Source organism: Protopterus annectens, chromosome 1.part2 (assembly GCF_019279795.1).
Source record: "Protopterus annectens isolate FY-2018-M chromosome 1.part2, PAN1.0, whole genome shotgun sequence".
In the NCBI taxonomy this organism is placed as follows: domain Eukaryota; kingdom Metazoa; phylum Chordata; order Ceratodontiformes; family Protopteridae; genus Protopterus; species Protopterus annectens.
The window spans coordinates 884163206-884186393 of NC_056727.1; the positions used below are offsets into that span (position 1 = coordinate 884163206).

Here is a 23188-nt window from a genome sequence, read left to right on the forward strand (position 1 = left end):
GGAACTCATGTGGCAATTAAAGCCAAATTCTTTTAGAAAGCCTGGACTAAACTACTGCTGTTCAATTAAAAGTGCACTGGAACTTAGAAAATTGCCACATTGTTTACATGACTAATTGTATTTTTTTTTTCTTTCTACAAATTTGGTTTTAAATACCATTTTAAATCATTTGAAATTTAAGTGTATATTTTGTTTCCATCATCATACATCATACATATATTTTTTTTATTTTTTATGGTTCCCATTTTTCCACTTTATTTAAAATGATGGTAATATCAATACTAACTAATTATACAATTATAGAGGTTTTTAGGGTTCTTGTACACAGACCTGAAGAAGTCTAGAAGGACGAAAGCGATCTTTGTTAACAATAGGTTATGAAAATAGAAACTGATTTTTACATGCAAAATGTATATGCATATATTTATATATAATTTTTGATCGCAAAATGAACTAAGGTTGATATATTTCCAGCCATGTAGTATATTGCCTTGTATAAAATCACAGACTTAATAATTTGGTTAAATAAGATGTACCATTAAAGTACATTAGGGCTATATATTATTATGACAGCTACTAGGTAGAGCAGGACCAGCTCGAATGTCACACTGATGTGGGAAGGGATGTGAATTTACATGTGTACCAGTAACACTTTGTTTTGCAGCACAATAAACTACTCCCATGTCTTATAAAAAGTATATATATATTTAGAAAGCTTGTGAGGAAATTATTACTCTATTTTTGTTTTACTTGGATCGCTTGTCTGTGTACTTAATAAAGGATTTTTGACTGGAAACAGACTGCCTGCCTTGCTTGGATTACTTTCGAATACTTAGTAATGCTGTAGAATTATATATTTTCTATTATTACTTTTTGACTTGACGAGTTTACGTTCGCTACTTCTACTACTATTGTCTGATCTGATTAATATACAGTGATTAACTAGAAATATATGGACTGAAAATCTTCCACACAGAGAAGTTTCTTACACTGTTTCATTCTTCTAAAAGCTAACCTAGTTTGGTAATCTCTTCCTCCTGTAATCACTGATGTTGTAGTAAATTACATTATTTAAGGTGGAAGTGTTACTGAAACCTGTATGGATTATGTTACTCCATCCACTCCATGCGTCTGTTTTCTAACCAGTTTATCCTGGTGAAAGGTGCAGTTGTAGCAAACTGAGCAGGATGCGGGATATTACATTCACATCTTGAAAATACCTGGAAAATATGTATCCAGGCGGTTTGCACCCTGCACACATAGCGTTTGTATCTTGGGCAAAGGTAAAGTATGTAAGACATTATGGAACTAGGCATATCAGAGACTAATGCTGGATATCAGTGCTGTAGATACCCTTATTAAGTCCATAATACAGGTGCAGGGAAGGGTAGCTGATATGCTATTGCATGCAAAAAGACCAAGGCACATGGCATTCCAGGGACATGTCCACCAGAGGAGGTGGACCACTGACATAGAAGTGGCTCACAAAGGTGGAAGGAGCTCCTTGTATGCTTGTCTGAGAAGGGTGATCAGAACCTCCTACCTGGCAGTGGCTTGGATGTTTAAACTGGGCTGGGAACAACTACTGAGTGTCTGTAGTGGATGGAGCAGTTTATTATGAATGAGAACATTCCTTGTTGTAAAGTGACCTAATTTTGAGGGGGATATATTCAGCAAAACACCTCTACATATCAATTTTCTAGGTAGGGCCAGGTTATGAATGCAGCACCCTATGCCACAAGGTCTGCATGTGCCCATATGGTGTTCACATTCTGTGTCATGTACTAGTATATGTGTCACATATCAGGCTTTCTGAGTCATATGTTCCACTGCTGTTGCAAATATGTTATATTTGCACTTTAATTGGTGCCACCGGCAGAGGGTTCAACACGAGAAGCCTGATGTCACCAGGTCATATATGGCGGATAAAGATGTTAACATGCACATGGCCTAGTCAGATGACATAGTGCCACTTTCAGTAATGTGGTAATATTTGGGACTCACACACATCCTCCATAAATTATGTGAAAGTGGAGGGGGTGTCCATATGTTTTACCTTAACTCACCAATGTTAAATGCTGGACATCCTGTAACTATGAGCCCCATCCAGACTGTAGTGCCTCCACTACAAATGGCATCAGTCAGATACAGTGCTTCTTACGTATGTGCACACACCACAGGGGTCCGAATGGACAGATGACAAGTCAGCAAGCAAAGGAGAGTAGTAGTGCTGAAATTGATTTCATCCTCAAGTCTTGGTGAGTGCCTTCATGAGGTGGACCCTGTTTTCAGAAAATCTCACCAAGGCGACACTGATATATAATCTGTATTTATATAGCATATATCATGGACAGAAGTAGGTCAAAAATTAAAAGAGAAAGCTGGGTGCACAATAACCTGGATAAAAAAAGTGCCCAATCCTGGTAGGTGCACTGGTGTCAGGAATGGAAAAAATGACAGTGTAGAATCCTGAAAATATAGAAATATTCCTACAATGGGGCAAGGCCAGGCCCAGGGGGAGGATGGCCTCCCTGTTGTAGAAGGAAGTTGCAGTCAACAAAAATCACAAAAACTGATAGGCCAAAGAAGCGCCATAAAGAATATAGAGTGGACAATTGAGGATAAGAAAGAAATTATGTATTGTTACTATTATCCAAAAAGCCCAGAATTTCCAGACACAAGATATACAAAACGATTAAGAGATATATGAAAAGTATAAAAAAGAAATATGGACATGGGAAAGAAAGAGAGATCTGATATGGTGCAATATTTTTATGCAAAGGAGAAAGCCAAATTGATCAATATAAAGAAGGTAGCCCCAAATATATTCAAAGAGAAATCCAGGCAAAGGCATCTGGATATGGAAAATTTCACAATAAAAAATATCACAAAGATGGAACATAGAAAAGAAGATTAATAAGTACAAGTTAAAAAAATAGAAGTTGAAGTTATGGAGTGCCTGCAAAGTGAAGGGTTTGGTGTAGAAGGTCTAACACAGGTTACATCACAGCATGATGGAACGAGTCCCCAAAGTAAGGAGAAACAGGAAGATCAGGAGACATCTGAAGAAGAAATATGGACATAGGAAAGAAAAAGAGATTTAATATGGTGTAATATTTATTTAAAGGAGAAAGCAAAACTAACCAGTACAAAAAGAGCAGCACCAAAGATATGTGAAAAGAAGTATAGGCAAAGGAATCTGGGCATGGAAAACTTTACAGTACAAAAAATAAGAAGACAGAGGAAAAGTAGAAAAGGAGATTAGTAATGGAGAAGTTAAAGAAATAGAAACTGAGGTTATGGAGTACCTGCAAAGTGAAGGATTCAGTGTAGAAAATTGAATTCAGAAAGCACCATAACAGGATAGAGCAGTGGATATCCAAATTAAGGGGAAACCAGTGGAACAGGAAGCAATTGGTCAGGTACCATATCAAGATATTTTGGAGCCTTCCACAGGAAACCAGTATAAATGTTCACTTGAAGCTAGACAGCAAGGAAAGGAACAGGAAACTGTGGAAACTCTGATGCAGCCAATGTTGAGGAGAGATAGGCCAGTGAGTTCCCATATGACAGAGCAACAGGTGGCACAGGATGAAATTGAAGCAAAGGTGCCACAGGAAGATGCTATAGAACGTTCTATAGAATACCCACAGGTAATGGAAAACAAGGGATGTGCTCTTAGTTTGGAAGAAAATGAACTAAGAGTAGAGTTTTTTAATTTAATAGACATGGATAGATATATTAAGATCAATGAGAGAAATATACTGCAGAAGGTCAATAAAACCCAATAAGTCAGAAGTCTGATAAAACAAATGAATGCAGTAATTAGGGCTGCTCATAGAGATCCATGCGATATAATAGAAGTATAACTGATAAAGTTCTACCACAAGAACACAGGGTAGCGAGGGAAAGGAGGGGGAGAAATCGAATACCATCATGGAAATATCGAATAGAGAAAACTATAAAGCAGTTAAGACCAGAAGTGTCACTGTTAGAAGACTATAGAAGAGGGAATAGAGCAACAAAAATACTAAGAAAGATAGATGTGATAAAAGCAATGCACAGTATTAGAACAGACCAGGATTTATCATGCAGTATCACAAATAATAAACTGTATTTATCTGTGTATCTTCTAAGTTTTTTTGCCTGTGCTGAAATTTTTAAAGGAAAAGTACAAAATAAGCAATTTATTGATGGCCCAAAAAGTTTTGTAGAGAATTGGGAAACAAGGTAAAAGGAATCGAAAGACTGCCAAAAAAAGAGGAAATAGATACATTTTGGAGAAGTAGATCCTACTGCTGTGGTGGTGCTGCGGTAGCATTGTCGCCTCATAGCAAGACGTTGTCCCGTTCGATTCTCGGCTAGAGCGTCTTCTGTGTGGAGGCATACATGAATGGGGCGTGCCTTCGTTGAAGGTTGTGTATCAGGGCTGGTAACCCGGTACGTAAAAATCCACTCCCAATCATTAGCGGACCGGAGTTCTGCTGTGGCGACCCCTAACTGGGAAAAAGCCGAAAGACACAAATCTATGAAGATCCTGTGGAACATAACAAAGATGCTAAATGGATAGAAGAGTGCTTAAAAATGTATAAGATACATCCTACACTGATCGATTACATTACAATGACCATGAAACAGTGGCAGACCACTTTGCAATTAAGCCGTGATAAAGGACAACATATTATTCCAGTAATAAAAATTCAAAGGGGGATATTCCAGGGTGACTCTGTCACTGCTGCTATTCTGTCTTGCTCTTAATCCGTCAAGCTGTTTACGTAACAGTTTAGGTCATGGCTATAATTTAGCTTCTAGAAAACAACAAAGTGCAAAGACTTCTCATCTTCTCTTTGTCACCCATTTGAAACTGTATAGCTCATCAGATGAGGAACTGAAAACACAACTGCGAGTTGTCAAAACTTTTTCAGATGATATAAGAATGTCATTTGGTCTTGATAAATGTGCAAAAGCGACCTTTAAAGCATGAAAACTGCAGCATCAAGAAAACATCAGTTTTGGACAAGAATGTGATATAAAAGAACTTGAGCAAGAGGGAGTGTATAAATATTTGGAACTGATGAAGGCTCAACAGTAAAACATCAACAAATGCAAATAAAACATCAACAAATGCAAATAAAACTTAGTAAGGAGTACTTCAGAAGACTTGAATTAATCCAGAAAACAGCTTTGACATCTAGAAACAAAATCCAAGCTGTAAACCAATTTGCTCTTCCTGTCCTAACTTAAGTTTTGGAGTGGTTGACTGGCTCCAAAACGTGCTGGATATATTAAATAGGAAAACAAGAAGGATGCTTCATGCTCACCAAATGATTTATAAAAATCATTGCATACCAAGATTGTATATTCCCCATTCTGAAGGAGGGATGGACCTCTTTGAAACTGATTACATGTATAGATCTGCAGTAGTAGGACTCCACACATATCTGCTGACCTCACAAGACCCAAACGTAGTGAAAGTTTTGAAACATAAGAATACATCTAAGATGGCTTCCCTGCTTAGGCTAGCAGAAGCATATTGGCATCAAGCAGAAATGGAAATCAAACCACAAGTAGATAAAAATCAGGCAGCAACTGAATGTGCCAAAAAAATGAAAGAAAGAAAGAAAGAATATAAAGTGAATGACCAGATGAGAAGGCAAGAAATGTGGAAAAAGCATAAATATAGTTGCAAGTATAGAAAACGTCTGGAAGAACCTCATGTTGATGAGGAACGAATGAAGGAATGGTTGAGGAGAGGTGAATTTAAACCAAAAGATGAAAGGTTAATATTGGCAGACCAAGATAGTGGGCTACATACATGTTGGTTTGCAAAGTCCATTGAACATGTGGGACAAACAGACAAATGTATGTTTTATAAGACAGAATTGGAAACAATTGAACACCTTGTTGCTGGCTGCGACATACTAATGGTAGAAGGACTGTATACTGAAATGCATAATAATGTGGCTGTTGCATTGAGGATTGTGCAAAAATTATGGTATTGAAGTGGCTAAAAAACACTGGAAACATGAACCGCAAAGTATCACAGAAAATGCTAAAGCCTACATTACATGGGATCACCCATTACCAACAGTTCAAAAGACAGATGCTAGAAAACCAGATATATAGTAGTCCAGGAAAAGAAGATAAAACTAGCATTGATCATTGAAATCGCCATACCCAATGACTACAGTTTCCTGTGTACAGAGAGACACAAAGTCATAAAATATAAGGATTTGCAAGCAGAAACAAGAGCAATGTGGAAGGATACCCAAGAGAGTTCCAATAGTAGTAGGAGCAACGGGTCATATACCAAAGAGTCTACAATCATATTTAGATATGTTACCAATACATGTAACTCTATATGAATTGCAGGAGGAGTCATTACTGGGCACATTGCAGGTGCTGTGAAGAGCACTTCTGGCTGACATCAAAGAGTGAAACAATACTAATTTCGTGAACTTTAATAGCACTTTGACTTAGGAATGGGGCCATTCCGGTTATGGTATCAGAAACCCAAAAGATTTGGAGAAATTAAAAAAAAGTGAGTTGTTTTGGTGGGCATCGATGCTGTGACTCCAGTCTTTCCCAAACCAGGCTTCATCACTTGGCATAAGTGATTCAGGTACAGACAGCTGTTATACACACTATGGTAGATTTGGTAAGTATGGTACAGCACCTTTCTGGTAGTTTGCAACATCTACATGGCCTGCAGGGTAACCTGCACCACCTTCAGAATGACATGGCATATAGGAACTTAGTATTAGTAGCTTAGTAGCCAACATAGTATCTTTTGTTGAATCCATGAGGCAGAGGATAACTACCCTGCCTTCTACTTTTGCTGGCCATGGCCGTGGGAAGGTCCAGATACTGAAAGACATGGTCATTGAACATTCATGCACAAATGATACACACTGTTCTGGAGGCTACACCACTGTCCATAGCAGTCAGCACATCTGAACATATCCTCTTTCACAGTTGTGGCTGATGGCTCTCTAAGATACCTCACAAGTCCTCCTGCTTCTGGTCACAGGGTTCTATACTGTAAATATCCCCTTGATGGTCAAGAAAATGCTATATTTATCCATGGCTGCAGTCTGGGTCATGGACACTCTATCTACTGGCTCTCCACATGACACACCACATTAGAAACCCCATACACACTGTTGTAGTGCTACATCATCCCTACTGTGAGCTACATCAATCTCTGAAATTTCAGGCCAACACAGTACACATAGCAGCTCCACTGCCACTGAAAAGATATGTGCCTTAACTCCTCTAACCTGCTATCTGTCTGAGTGGCTACCACATCCATTTCCATTGACCTTTAACCATATGATTGTGTTGCTGTTACCCTTTCAGTGTGCCCCATCCCACAAGTGCAAATAGCGATGACTGTGCCCACCCCACTCTGTAACCTTTGTGAGTTAGATAATGTCTGATGCACAGTGTAGACAGTTGGTTCACTGTATTACATAACCTGGGTGTGATGATGCATGCATCAGTTTTATTCTGTGTTGTCTGTGTCATGGCGCATAGTTGTGAACCAAATGCCACCGCTTTGCTAGTGTCAGTGTATTATCTGCCTCTGCTTTGCATAGGGTACTGCTGCAGACTGTTCCTCCAAAGATTCTATGTTGGACTTTTCATCTGATGCTGTGACATGTTTCTCAGGCGGCTCTACTGCAATTTTCCTCTGCTGTATTTGCTTGCCTGCTACCGTAGTATGTAATGTGGTGCACACCATGAATATTTGTTTGCAGATCTCTGGTGCATACTTTAGTGTGTCACAACATATATCCAGGCACTAGAACCACCCCTTAAGAAGTCTAAGCCTGTGTTCAGCAGTCTACTGTGTTGCTGAATTTGTGGTGTTGTACTCTATCTCATCCAAGGACTGATAGGTTGTGATGGGTGCCTTCATCCACACTTTTAGTACATATCTAGCCTCACCTGCAATACACAAAAGTGGACACAATTATATGTGACATGCAACCTGCTTGACTGAAATGGTATTTACTGGCCTTCATAGCCTGCAGTGTGTGCAGCAACCAATTAGATGAATCTGTGGGAAGTCACTCCACATAAGTTCATAGGTGAATATTAAGACTAACTTCCCTGAAGGGCTATTTTAAGTCTAGCCATTTTATCCCGTTAGGTGTTCAAAGTATGCTTCCCATGGTTTTTATTCCTGTACTTCCCATTTGTGAATGCATGTTTCTGGGGTCACACCACTGAGTATTAAAAGGTGACCCTGCTTCAGGATAGGACATTTAGGTGCTGCCTCTGTCTTATTAGTAGCACAGGGAGCAGTCCTGTGGTAAACTTCCTTATTCCCATTCTTTGATCTAAGTTTTGTTTGAGTAAGGACAAGGATGAGCTTTCTTTTACATGGATATGTAGTTTGTTCCAGGGAGAGGGGAACTGTTACTACATTGAGCGACATATTAAGGACTGACATCAATTTTAGGAATGGTAATTGTAGAACACAGAGGTTAGTATATCTGGCAATGTGTGATACCTGTCCGGCATACGATGTCGGAAAGACGGAAAGATCTTTCAAACGTAGGATTTATGAACATTTATATGAATTAAAAAATAAAAAGGAAACTAATGCACTGTACAGGCATTCACTAAGCTGTCCAAATTTCCAAGGCTTCAAGTTTGATGTATTAGACACAGTTGACATTGAACCCGGGGGTGGGGGGGAGATTGGAAGAATCAGCTTAGCAAAAAGGAACTTATTTGGCAACTCAGGCTTGCCGCCAACTTCCCCCCAGGACTAAATGATAACGCATCCATATTACCAGCCCTAAAGGACAGAATCCAGATTAAGGATTGGGACCTCAGATTAAAATAGATGATTTTATAATCATTGCGCATTTCCTGTCTACTAAAACTCACAAGTATTTTTAAATGTTTTTTTTAAAGTATTCCTATGTTTTTTAGGCATGAAAAATGTTTATATTTTATACATACATTCTTTTATACATTTTAAATACAAAACAAAATTTATTTTAAAACTATGCATTTTCATATACTATGTTTCACAAGAGCTGTGCATGCATATACATAGACTTTTATACTTGAGAATTTAGTATTTATTTTATATTGGAGTATGTGTCTTTAAGCAAGTTTTTTCTTAATTGATTGATTTAACCTAATTCATTAGTTTAATATGTGCTAATTTTTTAGGTCTATATAGACCTCTTCAAGCATGTGAATTATCCTTGTTCTGATGAAGTCATTGTCTATGATGAAAGCGCTTAACAACTAATGGATTTTGCTGGTGTTTGATTCAAATAAAGTGGAGTTTTCCTTGATGGCTACTGGGTGCATTACTTTTTGTTCCAGAGTTGTGGTATCCTCTAGGATATATGTACCCGTGTCTCCAAACCATTCTGTTTATGCTGCAGAAGAGGTTAAGGTCTCTGGATTGGGTACTTCTGATACCGTTTGACTTATGGATGTGAAGTAGGACCACTAGTACTTGTGTCAGAAGATGCGGTATAGGCCAGGTACAGTTTACCTCTTAATAATGTATAACAGACAAAATATAGCATTAGAGAGATGAGGCAGTCCATGTACAGTGGATATAAAAAGTTTACACACCCCTGTTAAAATGCCAGGTTTTTGTGATATGAAAAAATGAGACCACTTTAAATAATTTCAAAACTTTTCCCACCTTTAATGTGACCTATAACATGTACAATTCAATTGAAAAACGGATCTGTTAGAGGGAAAAAATATAAAAAATAAAAAACGTATAATATGCTGATTGCATAAGTGTGCACACTCTTAAACTAATACTTTGTTGTGTGTGCACACCCTTAAACTAATACTTTGTTGAAGCACCTTTTGATTTAATTACAGTATTCAGTCTTCTTGGGTACACACCTGCCATCAGTTAAAGAGACTCTGATTAACCCCAAATAAAGTTCAGCTGTTGTAGTAGGATTTTTCTGACATTTACTCAGTTGCCTGCTACAGCAAAAGCCGTGGTTCACAGAGAGCTTACAAAGCATCAAAGGGATCTCATTGTTTAAAGGTATCAGTCAGGAGAAGGATATAAAAAAATTTCCACAGCATTGGATATACCATGGAACACAGTGAAGACAGTCATCAAAAAGTGGAGAAAATATGGGACAACAGTGACATTTCAAAGAACTGGACGTTCCTCCAAAATTGATGAAAAGACAAGACAAAAACTGGTCAGAGAGGCTGCCAAGAGACCTACAGCAACACTGAAGAAGCTGCAGAGATTTCTGGCAAGTACTGGTTGTGTACTACATGTGACAACAATCTCCCATATTCTCCATATGTCTGGACTACGGGGTAGGGTTGTAAGACTGAAGCCTTTTCTTACACAGAAAAACATCCAGGCCCAGCTAAAATTTGCAAAACAATATATCATCTCCCAAAAGCATGTGGGAAAATGTGTTATGGTCTGATGAGACTAAGGTTGAATTTTTTGGCCACAATTCCAAAAGGTATGTTCGGCACAAAACAACACTTCGCATCACCAAAAGAACACCATCTCCACAGTGAAGCATGTTGGTGGCAGTATCATGCTTTAGGGTTGCTTTTCCTTCAGCTGGAACTGGGGCTTTAGTCAAGATGGAGGGAATTATGAACAGTTCTAAATACCAGTCACTTTTGGGCCAAAACCTTCAGGCGTCTTCTAGAAAGATGAAGAGGAATGTCACCTTTCAACATGACTATGACCCCAAGCATACATTAAAATCAACAAAAGAATGGCTTCACCAGAAAAAAATTAAAGTTTTGGAATGGCCCAGCCAGAGCCCAGACCTAAATCCAATAGAAAATCTGTGGGGTGACCTGAAGAGGGCTATGCACAAGAGATGCCCTCAGAATCTTGCCGATGTTGATAGACTCCTACCCAAGAAGACTGAATACTGTAATTAAATCAAAAGGTGCTTCAACAAAGTATTAGTTTAGGGGTGTGCACACACAACAAAGTATTAGTTTAAAGGTGTGCACACTTATATGCAACCAGCATATTGTACGTTTTTTATTTTTTATATTTTTCCCCCCAACAGATTTGTTTGTTTTTCAATTGAATTGTACAGGTTATAGGTCAGATTAAAGGTAGGAAATGTTTTGAAATGATTTAATGTGGTCTCATTTTTTATATCACAAAAACCTGGCAGTTTAACAGGGGTGTGTACACCTTTTATATGCACTGTGTGTCATTTACTCTAGTGCCTGTCCTTTCTTTATGAGGTGCCTGTGTAGGTGCTCATGTTGTGACATTTGCCTGAACAGATACATACGAAAAGGGGACATTATATTCAATGATGGGCCTGATGAGGGCTGAGTTCAGTGGGACAATGGCATCTCTGGACCAAGATGTTACCTCTTTGCTTATAATTTGAGCAATATACAAGGACATCCTCAACATAGTAAGCACATGTTGGTCAAATGCTTGGTCACTGTCTATGTATGCTCCCAAATCTCTAACTACTGCATCGACTCTTACAGGTATAGTGTCAATGTGATGGTTTCTTGAGCCAGTCATTTTCCCAAAGGATACAATAATGCATTTTTTGGCATTTAGATTTAGTCCATGAATCTGGCACTAGTTTCTTGTTTGGGACAAGCCCTCCTGGAGTTATGGCCGAGTCTTTTGAGGATTCAGTGACTGCTCCCAGCTTGCAGTGATCTGCAAGTTGGTTGTTTGCTTGGACATATGATAAGTAAATGCTAGGCAGGAGTGGTCGCAGCACTGAGTCCTGTGGTACTCTGCTAGTGACTGGCCTTTTTGTTGAAGTAGCTTCCCCTATCATGACTTACTGTGTCCTATATGTGAGCCAGTTGACAATCCAGTAGGTAATACAGGGTTAATTCCTAATTTAATTAGCTTTTCTACAATGCCTGAATGGGGTATTGTGTTAAAAGTTTGGCCAGGTCTAGATAGGTGGTGTGTACTTCTTGCCTTCGTTAATGCTTTGGTGACTCTTTCAAAAAAGTCTACTATGTTAAGCAGACATGACTTGTATTTAACACAACTAAAATGGGATTGGTCCAGTGTTTGGAGACTTCCTATATCCTTATTGATTAAGTTCATGATAAGTGTTTCCATGACTTTATATATGAGGCTGGTCAGACTTATTCTGTAGTTCCCAAGTCAGTGGATGGCCTCTTATGCAGGGGTATAACTGTTGCTGTCTTACACTTGCTTAGTACAAAGCCCTTTTGGAGGCTAAGGTTGAACAGTGTTGTTAAGGGCATGAGTAAATCATGTTTCATGCTCTTCAGGATACATCCAGGGATATTGTCAGGACCCATAGATGCAGTATTTTTGGCTTTTGAGAGAGCTTCCAGGACTTGTCTTATGTGATAGCTGTGGACATATTGGATTCTGATATTTCTTGTGAGATGTCTTGGGTGATGGGGTGAAGTTGGAGCTAAATTAATCAGCCAGCAGGTTTGCTACATCATCAACTTTGGTATCGGTGGTGTTATTCACAATCAGCGCAGCGCAATGCAGTGTAGCAGTTTTGAGATTATGGGCATTGCTGAAGAAGGCCTTGTAGTCGTGCTATGCCTAGGTTGGCCATTTTTGCCTCAAATTTGTTTTGATTAATCTCCTGGGTTACTTGTTTAATTTTAATTATGGGGTTACTAACATGCAGGTTGTTACATTTCTTATTTTTGACTACAAATTTCTTACTTTTGTTACAAATGTTGTTGATACCGTGGTTCAACCAGGATGGTTTGTTTTTAGGGTTTGCCCTGTGCTTGTTTATACTGGGTACAGCTGCTTCTTTGCAGTTGTTTACATGCTGATATAAGTTAGCCGTGTACATTTTTACATGAGCAGTAGAATTTTTGGGGGTTTGAGAGGATTTGAAACCTACCAGGGTATCACTTAGAAGTAGAAAGTTTGCCTTTGAGAAATTTCTAAAAGTTCCAGAGACAGTAGAGTTCTCAGGTCTTAATTTTATTTCAAAGGAGACTGCTTTATGATCAAATCTGATGAGTGAGGATTTTGCACAAAGGATGGAGCATAATCCCCTCATATTTGCGAGAACAAGGTCAAGGATGTGGGTGTTGTGACTAACTGGTCCAAAGCTTTAAAGTTAAATTCTAGGAATCTCTGGCTTGCGCACTACTGTTACTGTATGTTTCCCAGTCTGTAGCTAGGTAGTTGAAGTCACAGTTCATATGAGTAGCTCATGTGCCATTCCTGGATCATAGAGGGTGTTCTGTACCTAGCTAGACTATGGTAAGGAACTTTCCTGATTGTGAATTGGCCATAAAGAAGCTCTAGGACATAATGCTGCTTTTCCCACCTTGATGCAAGTCTCTTCTGGATGAAGATTGAGACACCTCTACCTTTTTATGTTCTTGTGTACTACCTGGTCTAAATGTGTGGAAGGTATAACCCTACACTTCTGGATCCATTGATTTAACCCACGTCTTGGTCACTACACAGACTTCTATGTCCTCTGAAGTGAGGAAGGCTTGCAGGAAGCGGAGTTTCTTGTTTAGGGTCCTATAATTGATCAGCAGCACTTTTATATTTACTTTTGCTTGTTTCATTAGGTTTATCTGCTTGGCATTGTCTAAAAAAGGTAATATGAGGTCAGACAATGTTTTAGGTGGTATTCAGAAGCCTTGAGGGGACAGGTGCAGACCATCCCTGGCAAAGCAGTGTGGTCTGTTGAGCATATACTCCCAGTATGACAAATATTGTGTTATACCCCCTTCGAATGACACCCAAAGCTAAGCCAGTTATTGAAATCAGTTATTTTTTACTCGTATTGAGACATCGTGCTTGGAGAAGGTAGGATGCTGCTCAGTGCTAGGCTCATACTTACCTTGACACAGTCCGTGTGCTCCATCGTGTATTTTCTTATATTCTAGGTAGGTATGTCTCAAGTTATTTACACCCATGTGTACTATGGCAGAGTCATACTGGTACTTGCTGTTCAAGGACATGCATGCCTGCATGACAAGCAGCTGAACATTACCTTTTCTTTACTCAGCCTGGTGAGTGTTGCATCAGTATGTCTGTCAATGGAGTCACCTATGACTAGAATATTTGGTTGAAAAGATGACAGAGGACAAGTATGTAAGATGTGCTAGTCATGGAAACTGCCTGGGTGGTGCACAAACATCTTGTATATGATAGCCTGTGTGCAGCACAGTTGATGGGGTGGGAGCTCTTTTGTTTGATGTAATAGATACTCATGTGGAGCAGATGGTACCTTGATGGTGATGTGTGCATTCACTGGCTTCCAAGACCTTATGAAAATGGGTTATGTTGTAAAGTGTGCACATAGTGTTGGTTTCTTGTCTACCTTCTGTAGAAGCCTCAGTAATCCTCCATGAAATGCAACATTATGTCAAAGAACTAGTGCAGGATCTGTGAGGCTGATACCTGTGAAATTTCTAGTATGTCACCTGTTAAATGTGGGGTAGGTTTGGTATAACGGTTAATGCCTTTTCCTCATAGACATAAGGTATAAGGTTTGATTCTGATATTGGGTTATTGACTAGGCTTAAAATGACCTTTCAGGGCAGTTAGCCTAGTATTCAGCGATGAACCTGTGAAGCTCCTTGCAGCAAGGATGTTTAATACTGCACGTACCTTTCTGTCCATAGAGATGGGCAGTACATACATATACCTCCTTTATTCTGTGTGGACAGCACATATACTAACTCCTTTTTGTCATACTATCCACACAGTACTGTTTAACAATATCTTGGATTTGGAAGTGGTGGTATGTTAGGTGTTAGTGGACCCATCTGTGATGTGGAGTGTGATGGTGGTGTGCAGTATTGCAGGTGATAGCTCCAAAGATGGCTACTAATCGCTGTTGTTCAGCTATAGCTGCTACTGTTAGCATATTAATGCAAGTCTAGCTCCTGTACACTGAAGATCCCATGAGTTCAGAGTTGACAAATGCAGCAATGCATAGCACAGACTTTATGTATCTGAATTGCTTCGGCATATTTATTTCCTATATACAGTGGTACTCATTAGCACATAGGATCCATTTTGCATGCCATAATGCAGCTGTTTGCATACCTTGCACATAAGTTCATAGGTGTTTACTAGGCTAATGACCATAAGGGCCTTTTTAAGCCATGCATCCCAAATCTCTGACAAGTTCTGATACCCTTGATAAGAGTAAGCGTGGGCCTGGGAGATGAACCATTTACAGGTTACCTGTTTGCATTAGAGACATAGGTGCCAAACCAGGGATGAATTTCTGGTTTCCCATCCAATTGCCCAAGTTGCACTTGAATTGGGTTAGGGAGGAACTCTGCTTCACATGGATGGGGAGACCATATGCCTATCTCTCCAGCAGGTCCTGTTTATATCACAGGCAAGGTTTAAGTCTTTAGACTGGGTAGTTCTGGTACTGTTTGTTTTGTACATATGCAGGAGGTCCATCAGAGTGGGGTCTAACAATGCCCTGTATGCCAGGTATAGATCTCTCCTCAAAAGCCTGTAGGAGACAATACAGGGATAGGGCCTTAAGGCAGCCTGCATAGGACATATTACTTACACCCTATATTCTTTTAGTGAGGAACCTCTGTGGGTGTTCCAGTTGTTGGATGTGCCTAGTTAGCTACATACCAAAGGGGGCATTGTGCTCAATGATACGTCTGATGAATGCCAAATACAGTGGAACAATGACTTCCTTGGACCTAGATGCCATACCTTTGTTTCCTCACCACTGTAGACACATGATGATCAAAGACTAGATCACTGTCTATGTGTTTCCCTAAGTCCCTGACTACTGGGTCAACTCTGAGGGGTGTGTTGTCAATATGTTAGTTCCCAGGCATGGATGACTTCCCAAAGGATATCATTATACATTTCTTGGCATTTAGTTTTAGTCCATGGCTCTGACACCAGTTTTTTTGTCTGTGTCAGTGTGAGATTTAATGACGGCTCCTAATTTACAATCATCTGCAAATGTAGTCAGCCAGAGACCACTGACATTGGCCTTGACTTCTGCAAAGTAAATGCCAAAAAGGAGCAGTCCAAGGACTGATCCCTGAGGGACTCCACTTGTAACTGGCCTTTTTGTAGAGGTGGACTCCCCAATTCTAACTTCCTGGGTCCTGTCTGTGAGCCAGTTGGCTATCCACTGGGTGACATATGGGTTTGTACCTAATCTCTTGAGTTTGTCAACAATGCCCGAGTTGGGTATTGTGTCAAATGCCTTGGCCAGGTCAAGGTAGGTAGTGTGAACAATTTTGGCCTCATCCATTGCTTTGGTGACCTTCTCAAAGAAGTCCACTAGGCTGAGTAGGCACGATCTGCCTATGATGAAATCAAACTGGGTTAGGTCCAGTGTCTGGAGGTTTACTGTATCTCTATTGATCATCTCCATGATGATTCTTTCCATGGCTTTACATATAAGAATAGTGAGACTTATGGGTCTGTAGTTTCCAGGGTCTGAAGATGGCCCACCTTTGGGCAGAGGGATGACTGTTGCCTTTCTCCATTCATGAGGCACAAAGCCTGTTTGGAGGCTACAGTTAGATAGTAATTCCAGAGGCCCTGATAGACATCATGCTATTTCTCCTGTAGTGCAACTGTACTGTTTGTAACTCAGAATTTTCCCCATCCTGCATGTTGCCACTCTTCATACTATTTTGCTCAGCAATTGACACCAAACGTTTCTGAAAACTCTCCACTTTCTGTACTTCCCTTGATGTAAACACATTGAAAGTCAACCCAAACCTGCAGATGCAGCTTTTGCAGGTGGCAAGCCCATCTGTACACATCAATGTGGGGGGGGGGGATTTCACTACTACACACCACCTTACTTAAATGACTAACTTCACTGTTGCAGAACTGTGGAGAAAAGGGAAAGTCCTTGCAAGGGTGAGAACAACATTCCCACATGCTGCAGTCTCACTGAATAGCATAAAATACAAATACACAAATTACATTCTGGGCCTAGCCACTTCAGGGATTGGGAGAGATTATATGAGGTAAAGTTGTTTTTGTTGAACTGTATATCTTTCTTATCTCAGTAGACTTAACCTAAAGAAAAAATGAAACTACACGCATTGCTGTCACTAAAAATCAACACAACTTCCAAAAAAGCATCTACCACTTCCTAAATCAAAACCCTACAGTTAAATATGACCTTAGATTAAAACACAGCATTGATAGTTGTTTAAACAAAAATTGTTAATAGTAAGTAAATCTGACCTTAGATTACAAAAATCACAACTAGTAAAAATAACTAAATAAAAATAGAACCACAGAAAAAAATCAGATCCAGTCTTGAATGAATAAATTTAAATTACATGAAAGCACAATTATGTTGTAGATCAAACATAGTTGTCATTATACTAATAAATTTAATACTCAACACTTATATATCTTATAACTAGAGTGGAAAATAATGCACAATGCAGCCTTTTCCTAGAAACTACTTAAGTCTTGTTCAATGCACAGCTTAAGCTGAGAATGTAATTACTACATCTGATTGAATGGAATCATTCAAAATAAAACCAGTAAGAAAAGGAAACAAATGAAATATTAAGTGTGTAGTTATGTATGAAGTGTCTGGTACTTCCTTAAAATTCAATTCACGCTCTAATTTACAATTTAAGGTATTTCATGCATCACAGTTCACAGACTCTCACATATTAAACACACACACACACACACACACACACACACACACACACACACACACACACACACACACACATTTACTTGTATATCAACAAATTCCCTAAACAGGACTAAAAAAATATTATTTTGTGTGTGTGTGTGTGTGTGTGTGTGTGTGTGTGTGTGTGTGTGTGTGTGTGTGTGTGTGTGTGTGAAACAGGCTGAAATACACTATTATGGATGATCACCAAGGGGTTATATCTAGTCTGAAGAATTGTTATACTGAGAGGCAGAGTAGGTGTGCATGCGTGTGTGTGTGTGTGTGTGTGTGTGTGTGTGTGTGAAACAGGCTGATATATATATATATATATATATAGATATATATATATATATATATATATATATATACTGAGAGGGATCCATATATATATATATATATATATATATATATATATATATATATATATATATATATATATATATATATATATATATATATATATATATATATATTTGGCTGACAGACCCAAAAATCAACATCCATAACGTCAACCATAAAACATTAACAACTTGAACTTCGACATGCTACTATGCATGTGGCGAGCAATAACCTTGCAGCATGCAAAAATTAAAAGTAAAATAATAAGAGAGCAAAATATATTTTTACAGTCCTTGCTAATTATGTATTCTAACACCAAGATCACACAGTGTCAAGGAAAAGCCATTCTTGTGTAGTTAAACAAATTATGTCAACTAAACAGATGTCAACCATACATGGATTCAACTAAATTCAGATCTCATGTACCCATATGTAACATAATGTGTTGGGAGTAGAATGTGTTTCTGCTCTTAAATTTCTATGAGGCACATAGTGAGTCTTGTTTGTGACTGAAGAAGAGTCCTGGGACAGCCCACTTAATTGGTGAAAAAAGGAATAGTTTATATGTAAGTAAATATAAATGTGTAGTTGCATTTCCCTTGCTGTGTTTGTGTGGGAATCACATATGTTTGAGAGAGAGATGATGCCTCAGAACCTTGAACATTTCTCAGCTGCTTCAAAAGCTTAGTGATACAACATCCAGAATGGTGATCTAGAAGGTCTAGGTTTGATTCTTAGCTGAAAAACATCTGTATGTAGTGTGTTGCTCCTTGACTTTTACAAGTACCAGTGCCTGAGAAAGATTCCAATTAATGCAGAAAGGTAATCTGAGTTCTGTTTCATCTACAGCAGCTGAACATTGAGCTTGTCTGATGAATTTAATAAAGAATATGATACAGCTGAGATCCGGTCAAGATGAGGATAAGTCAAATTTATAACATTGTGCCTTCATCAGGAAACCAAAAGTGCAACAGCATATGCAGTACAGTATAATCCAAACAGGTCATTGTATACATTAATTCATATGCAGCTCTCAGTCTCACACTACAGCAATGGCAAGATGCACACAACAAAGGAGCTGTTAATAGAAACATCCTTTAATTAAAAAAGTAAGTCAAAGTGTGAATGCCAAGAAATGATGACTGCCCACCTTCCCAAGAGACTGCAGAAAGCCATACACTGTGCCAGTACACCAAAGTTGCAGTAAAACATAAACTACATTAAAAAATATAAAAATATTGAAAGAAAATGTTAAATGTACATATGAAAAATATAAATAAATCATACTTAAATTCAAACACCACCTCCATTTTCAAACACAAGATAATTTCCCAACCCAAACCAAAGCATATAAAAGAAAGTTAATATATTAATGAAATGCCAGCCATTTGAAAGAAAGAACAAACCCTTCCAATCCTGAAAAGTTAGGTTCAGAAGCTACAAATGAAAATCTTGCAACAGATTTGAGACAAAGTGTAGTTCCTACCCCCCACCCCCGCAGCTGACTGTTAGCTACATCCACCTTCTTTCCTCATTTGTTGGTCTTAGCCCCCTCTGGGCTCCACCTGACCCACGTCTAGGGCTGGAGAGGAGACTTCTAAGCAGGCCATGGACAAATCAGATATCCACAGGCATCAACAAGACCCAAAATATGACAAAAGCAGGTGATGGCACTGCTGTCTATTAAACGGGTCTACTACACTAAACCGACAGTACACAATGCCGACAACCACAACACCGACACCACAAGAACGAAACCGCAAAAACACAAAAGTTCACATGCCCTATAAACCACAAGCCCGATAGTTAACAAAACAAAAAGTTTGCTGTTCCACACAACACAAGCACACCAACAACCTAAAAACCTACACTACACCTTACACACAACTATCTATGCACTAACCTTAACCCAAACCCTAACGTCTGTCACTATCGCACACTTACCTTACCCGCACCCTAACCCTAAAGTCCGACACTACTGCACACTTACCTTACCCACACCCTAACCTGAAGTCCCTCACTATTGCACACATACTTACCTTACCCACACACTTACCTTACCCACACCCCAACCCTAAATCCCTCACTATCGCACACACACCTTACCCGCACCCTAACCCTAAGTCCCTCACTATCGCACACTCACCTTACCTGCACCCTAACCCTAAATCCCTCACTATCGCACACTTACCGAGTCACGCTCACATGTTTCCCATGTTTGTGTTTTCGATGTCGGGATTACAAGTTGCCTGTTATCTGCTCCGTCTGTCTTCTGGCATCGGTGATGTGATTGTCGATCTTCCGAGCTGTCGGTCTACCATAGGGAACCCCTGTTAAACACAATCAGATGCCCGACCAGACACCTAACACTAATACCCAGCACACATGCACACAAGCTAATGCTCTGATGCGTTTTGGCTAAAGCTAATACTATCTCTCCTCCAAAATGAACTAGGCATCCGTTCACAGACATGCTGCTGCCTGAAGTTAAAGGAGGTTACATTAATTCTGTGAATTATACATTTGTTTGTAAATGGTAGATTTTGCTGAAAGAACTTTCCATTAATTATTTGCGTGATCTGTCTGAATTTAATGTTAGATTACTGTAGCACCATAGTGCATTACCCGTTTCTGTACTGATTGAGTGGGAGGGACTGGAAGTTTTGAATATAGCAATGTAGGAAGAATCTGAAGTGCTTTGATTGATTGATCATTTTATTGATTTATTTATTTACGTATGTGTTTAAGGCTATGAGCTGTAGTTCCTGCGGTACAGGGTTGGATTCCTTTAGCCCTCATTTGCCTACTGTGTGACTGAGCAAGTCACTTAACCAGACATTGCTACTGGGTCACTCATGAAAAGGGACTCTGTGTGTCCAGGGGGGGTGTCGAGTTAACGAATGGGTATTACTAATTTGTTTGCTCATTTCTTTATTCATTTCATTTAATTAATTAATTTATAACAAGAGTAGCAACAAAAGCTAAAACATTTTTTATGTGTTATTGCAGGTGCAATCTATACCCTTCTTGTTTTGAAAGAACCTGTGGCAATGTGTGCTCCTGCCACGGTCTGCCTTGGTCTGCTGCTGCTTCTCAATATCCATGGAAGAAGAAAGAGGAAGTCAAAGTTTGAGTAACAGACCATACTTACTTCACAAATTTGGGCAGTTCCTAAAATATCATTAGCTGTGCAGCTGAACTCTTGTGTCTTTACTTCACTTTTACACTGTCAAGAAAATAACTTCTGTTAGTGTAGCATGTTTGCTACCTAAACTAAAAAAAAAATTAAAATTAAAAAAAAAAATATGCTGAACATAGCGATACTTTATCTGTTGGTTTCACTACTAACCACCTGGACTAAAAGCTTTCATTTTCCACTTTTATGAAGAGATATGCATGTTTTTCAACGTTTTCCACTTTGCTATGCTTTTTTTAATTTAAGAAAATCAACCAAAAATCTTATGTGAAAATGTGACTTTTGGAGTGTGACAATGTAATCTGGAGTACTCTGTCTCCAGCATCACTGGACAAAATGTATGACATTGGTATTTTTTTTTCCTTTCTTCTGCTTATGGTCTAGACTACTTTCCCATGATAGGTCAGGCAATGTTGTTTTATTAAGCTACTGTCTTTAATGACTCAGATGTTTGAAACTGAGTGTATATGTATGTATGTATATACTCAGCCTGTAGTAACCATCTCAGGTAATCAGACATTTGCTGACAGCAATAAACCAAATGTACTTTATGAACTAAACAAATTTATATTACCAAATGGTAGTTATTGTGTTCCAAACACACCGGGTAACAATATATTAACGGTGTGTTTTCATCAAGTGTTATCTACTGGGTTTCAGTTTTCCTTCTGTTGTAGTAACGAAAGTGGGATGACAAGTTTTCAGAACAGTATTTCATCGCACTAATTTGCAGCAAAACTATTCATGCATTTTAATGATGTTATAAACAAACTAATGGGGTATTATATTGAGGGTTTTGAAAAACAAAACTGGGAGAAATTTCCATTCTTTGATCAAACACAACAAAATATGGCATCTTGGTACACATCTTATGACTTTTTAGTTAGTAACACACCTCTTTTTTATACCTCATGGCTCATCAGGGTCACTTCAGAATTTCTGTGAATTTATCCCAAAGACTTTTGTGGTAAAAAAAAAAAAAAAATCATAAAATGATGTGTAATGAGCAGTATTAATGCACTGAATGGTTGGAGCTGTAATTTGCAAAGTTTGGTTTTACTAGTCTTTTTGGTAGGGTCCCTTTCATATGTATTCACTAATTTCGTATTGCAATTTTCAGTAATGGATGTCAGAAATATATACATTGCTTCTTCCTGCATATATCATTATAAAATTTTTATCAGAATTTTAAAATGGGTTGCGTATGAGTTTTACACACTGTAACCTGTTAAACTACTGGGTGTAGTTTGTGTTGTATAAAGTGACCATGTATGTGTGGGACATATCATGTTTGTAAATTTGATTTTATGTTAAACTGAATCTGAGGACATTTACTGACAAAATATATCATGAGAAATAAAATGTAGACCCTATTTCTTTGCATGTTATTACTGTCTTCCTGAAGATTTTAGAGTTGGTTAACATGATATTTCTGCTTCATAGCTTGTGATGCCATCATCAGAGTCATTGACTGATTGATTTTACATATATTAACCAGGTAAATACACTGGTCTGAAGGTATTTTTCAGGCATGACACAGGCTTGGAAGGCAAACTATAACGCAAAGCAGAAGGTAATGTTTGATAATTTGAACTGTGATTAAGGGGTTAAGTGAGAATAATTCAAACGCAGAACTGTCTTCCTTATAGGCAGAACCCTTAAGTAGCAGAACTCTGTGCAAAAAGGAAACCGAGAATGTTTAACTGTGTTGAATAGGAAGTCGGTAACATTTAAACCCATGTTCCATTTTTTTTTTATATCTAGTATAACCTCTAATTTTATTTGCACTTATATATTGCCCTAAGAGTTGTTTTAGATTTAAATTAACAGCACAAATGGTCTGCTCCATGGTACAACTGAGGGATAAAACCCTGGCTTTGACCCACATGACCCAGGTTTGATTAGCAGCCTGGGTGATAAGAGGAGTCAGTGTAGGGAGAGTGGGAGTGAACATATGATGCCAGCTTATCCATTCTGGGGATGGGAGGTACAGCCTGAC

The 23188-nt window shown here is 38.7% G+C and overlaps 1 protein-coding gene across 2 annotated transcripts in view; it reads left to right on the forward strand.

Annotated features, from left to right (window-relative positions):
- Window positions 1-22562, forward strand: part of TMEM35B (transmembrane protein 35B) — a 602314-nt gene extending 579752 nt beyond the window's left edge. For both annotated transcript variants that reach the window (XM_044059434.1, XM_044059442.1), the window contains exon 3: window positions 21003-22562. In XM_044059434.1, coding sequence (XP_043915369.1) covers window positions 21003-21130 — 128 coding nt within the window. In that variant the 3' untranslated portion in view covers window positions 21131-22562. The remainder of the gene's footprint in view (window positions 1-21002) is intronic.
- The last annotated feature ends 626 nt before the right edge of the window (window positions 22563-23188 follow it).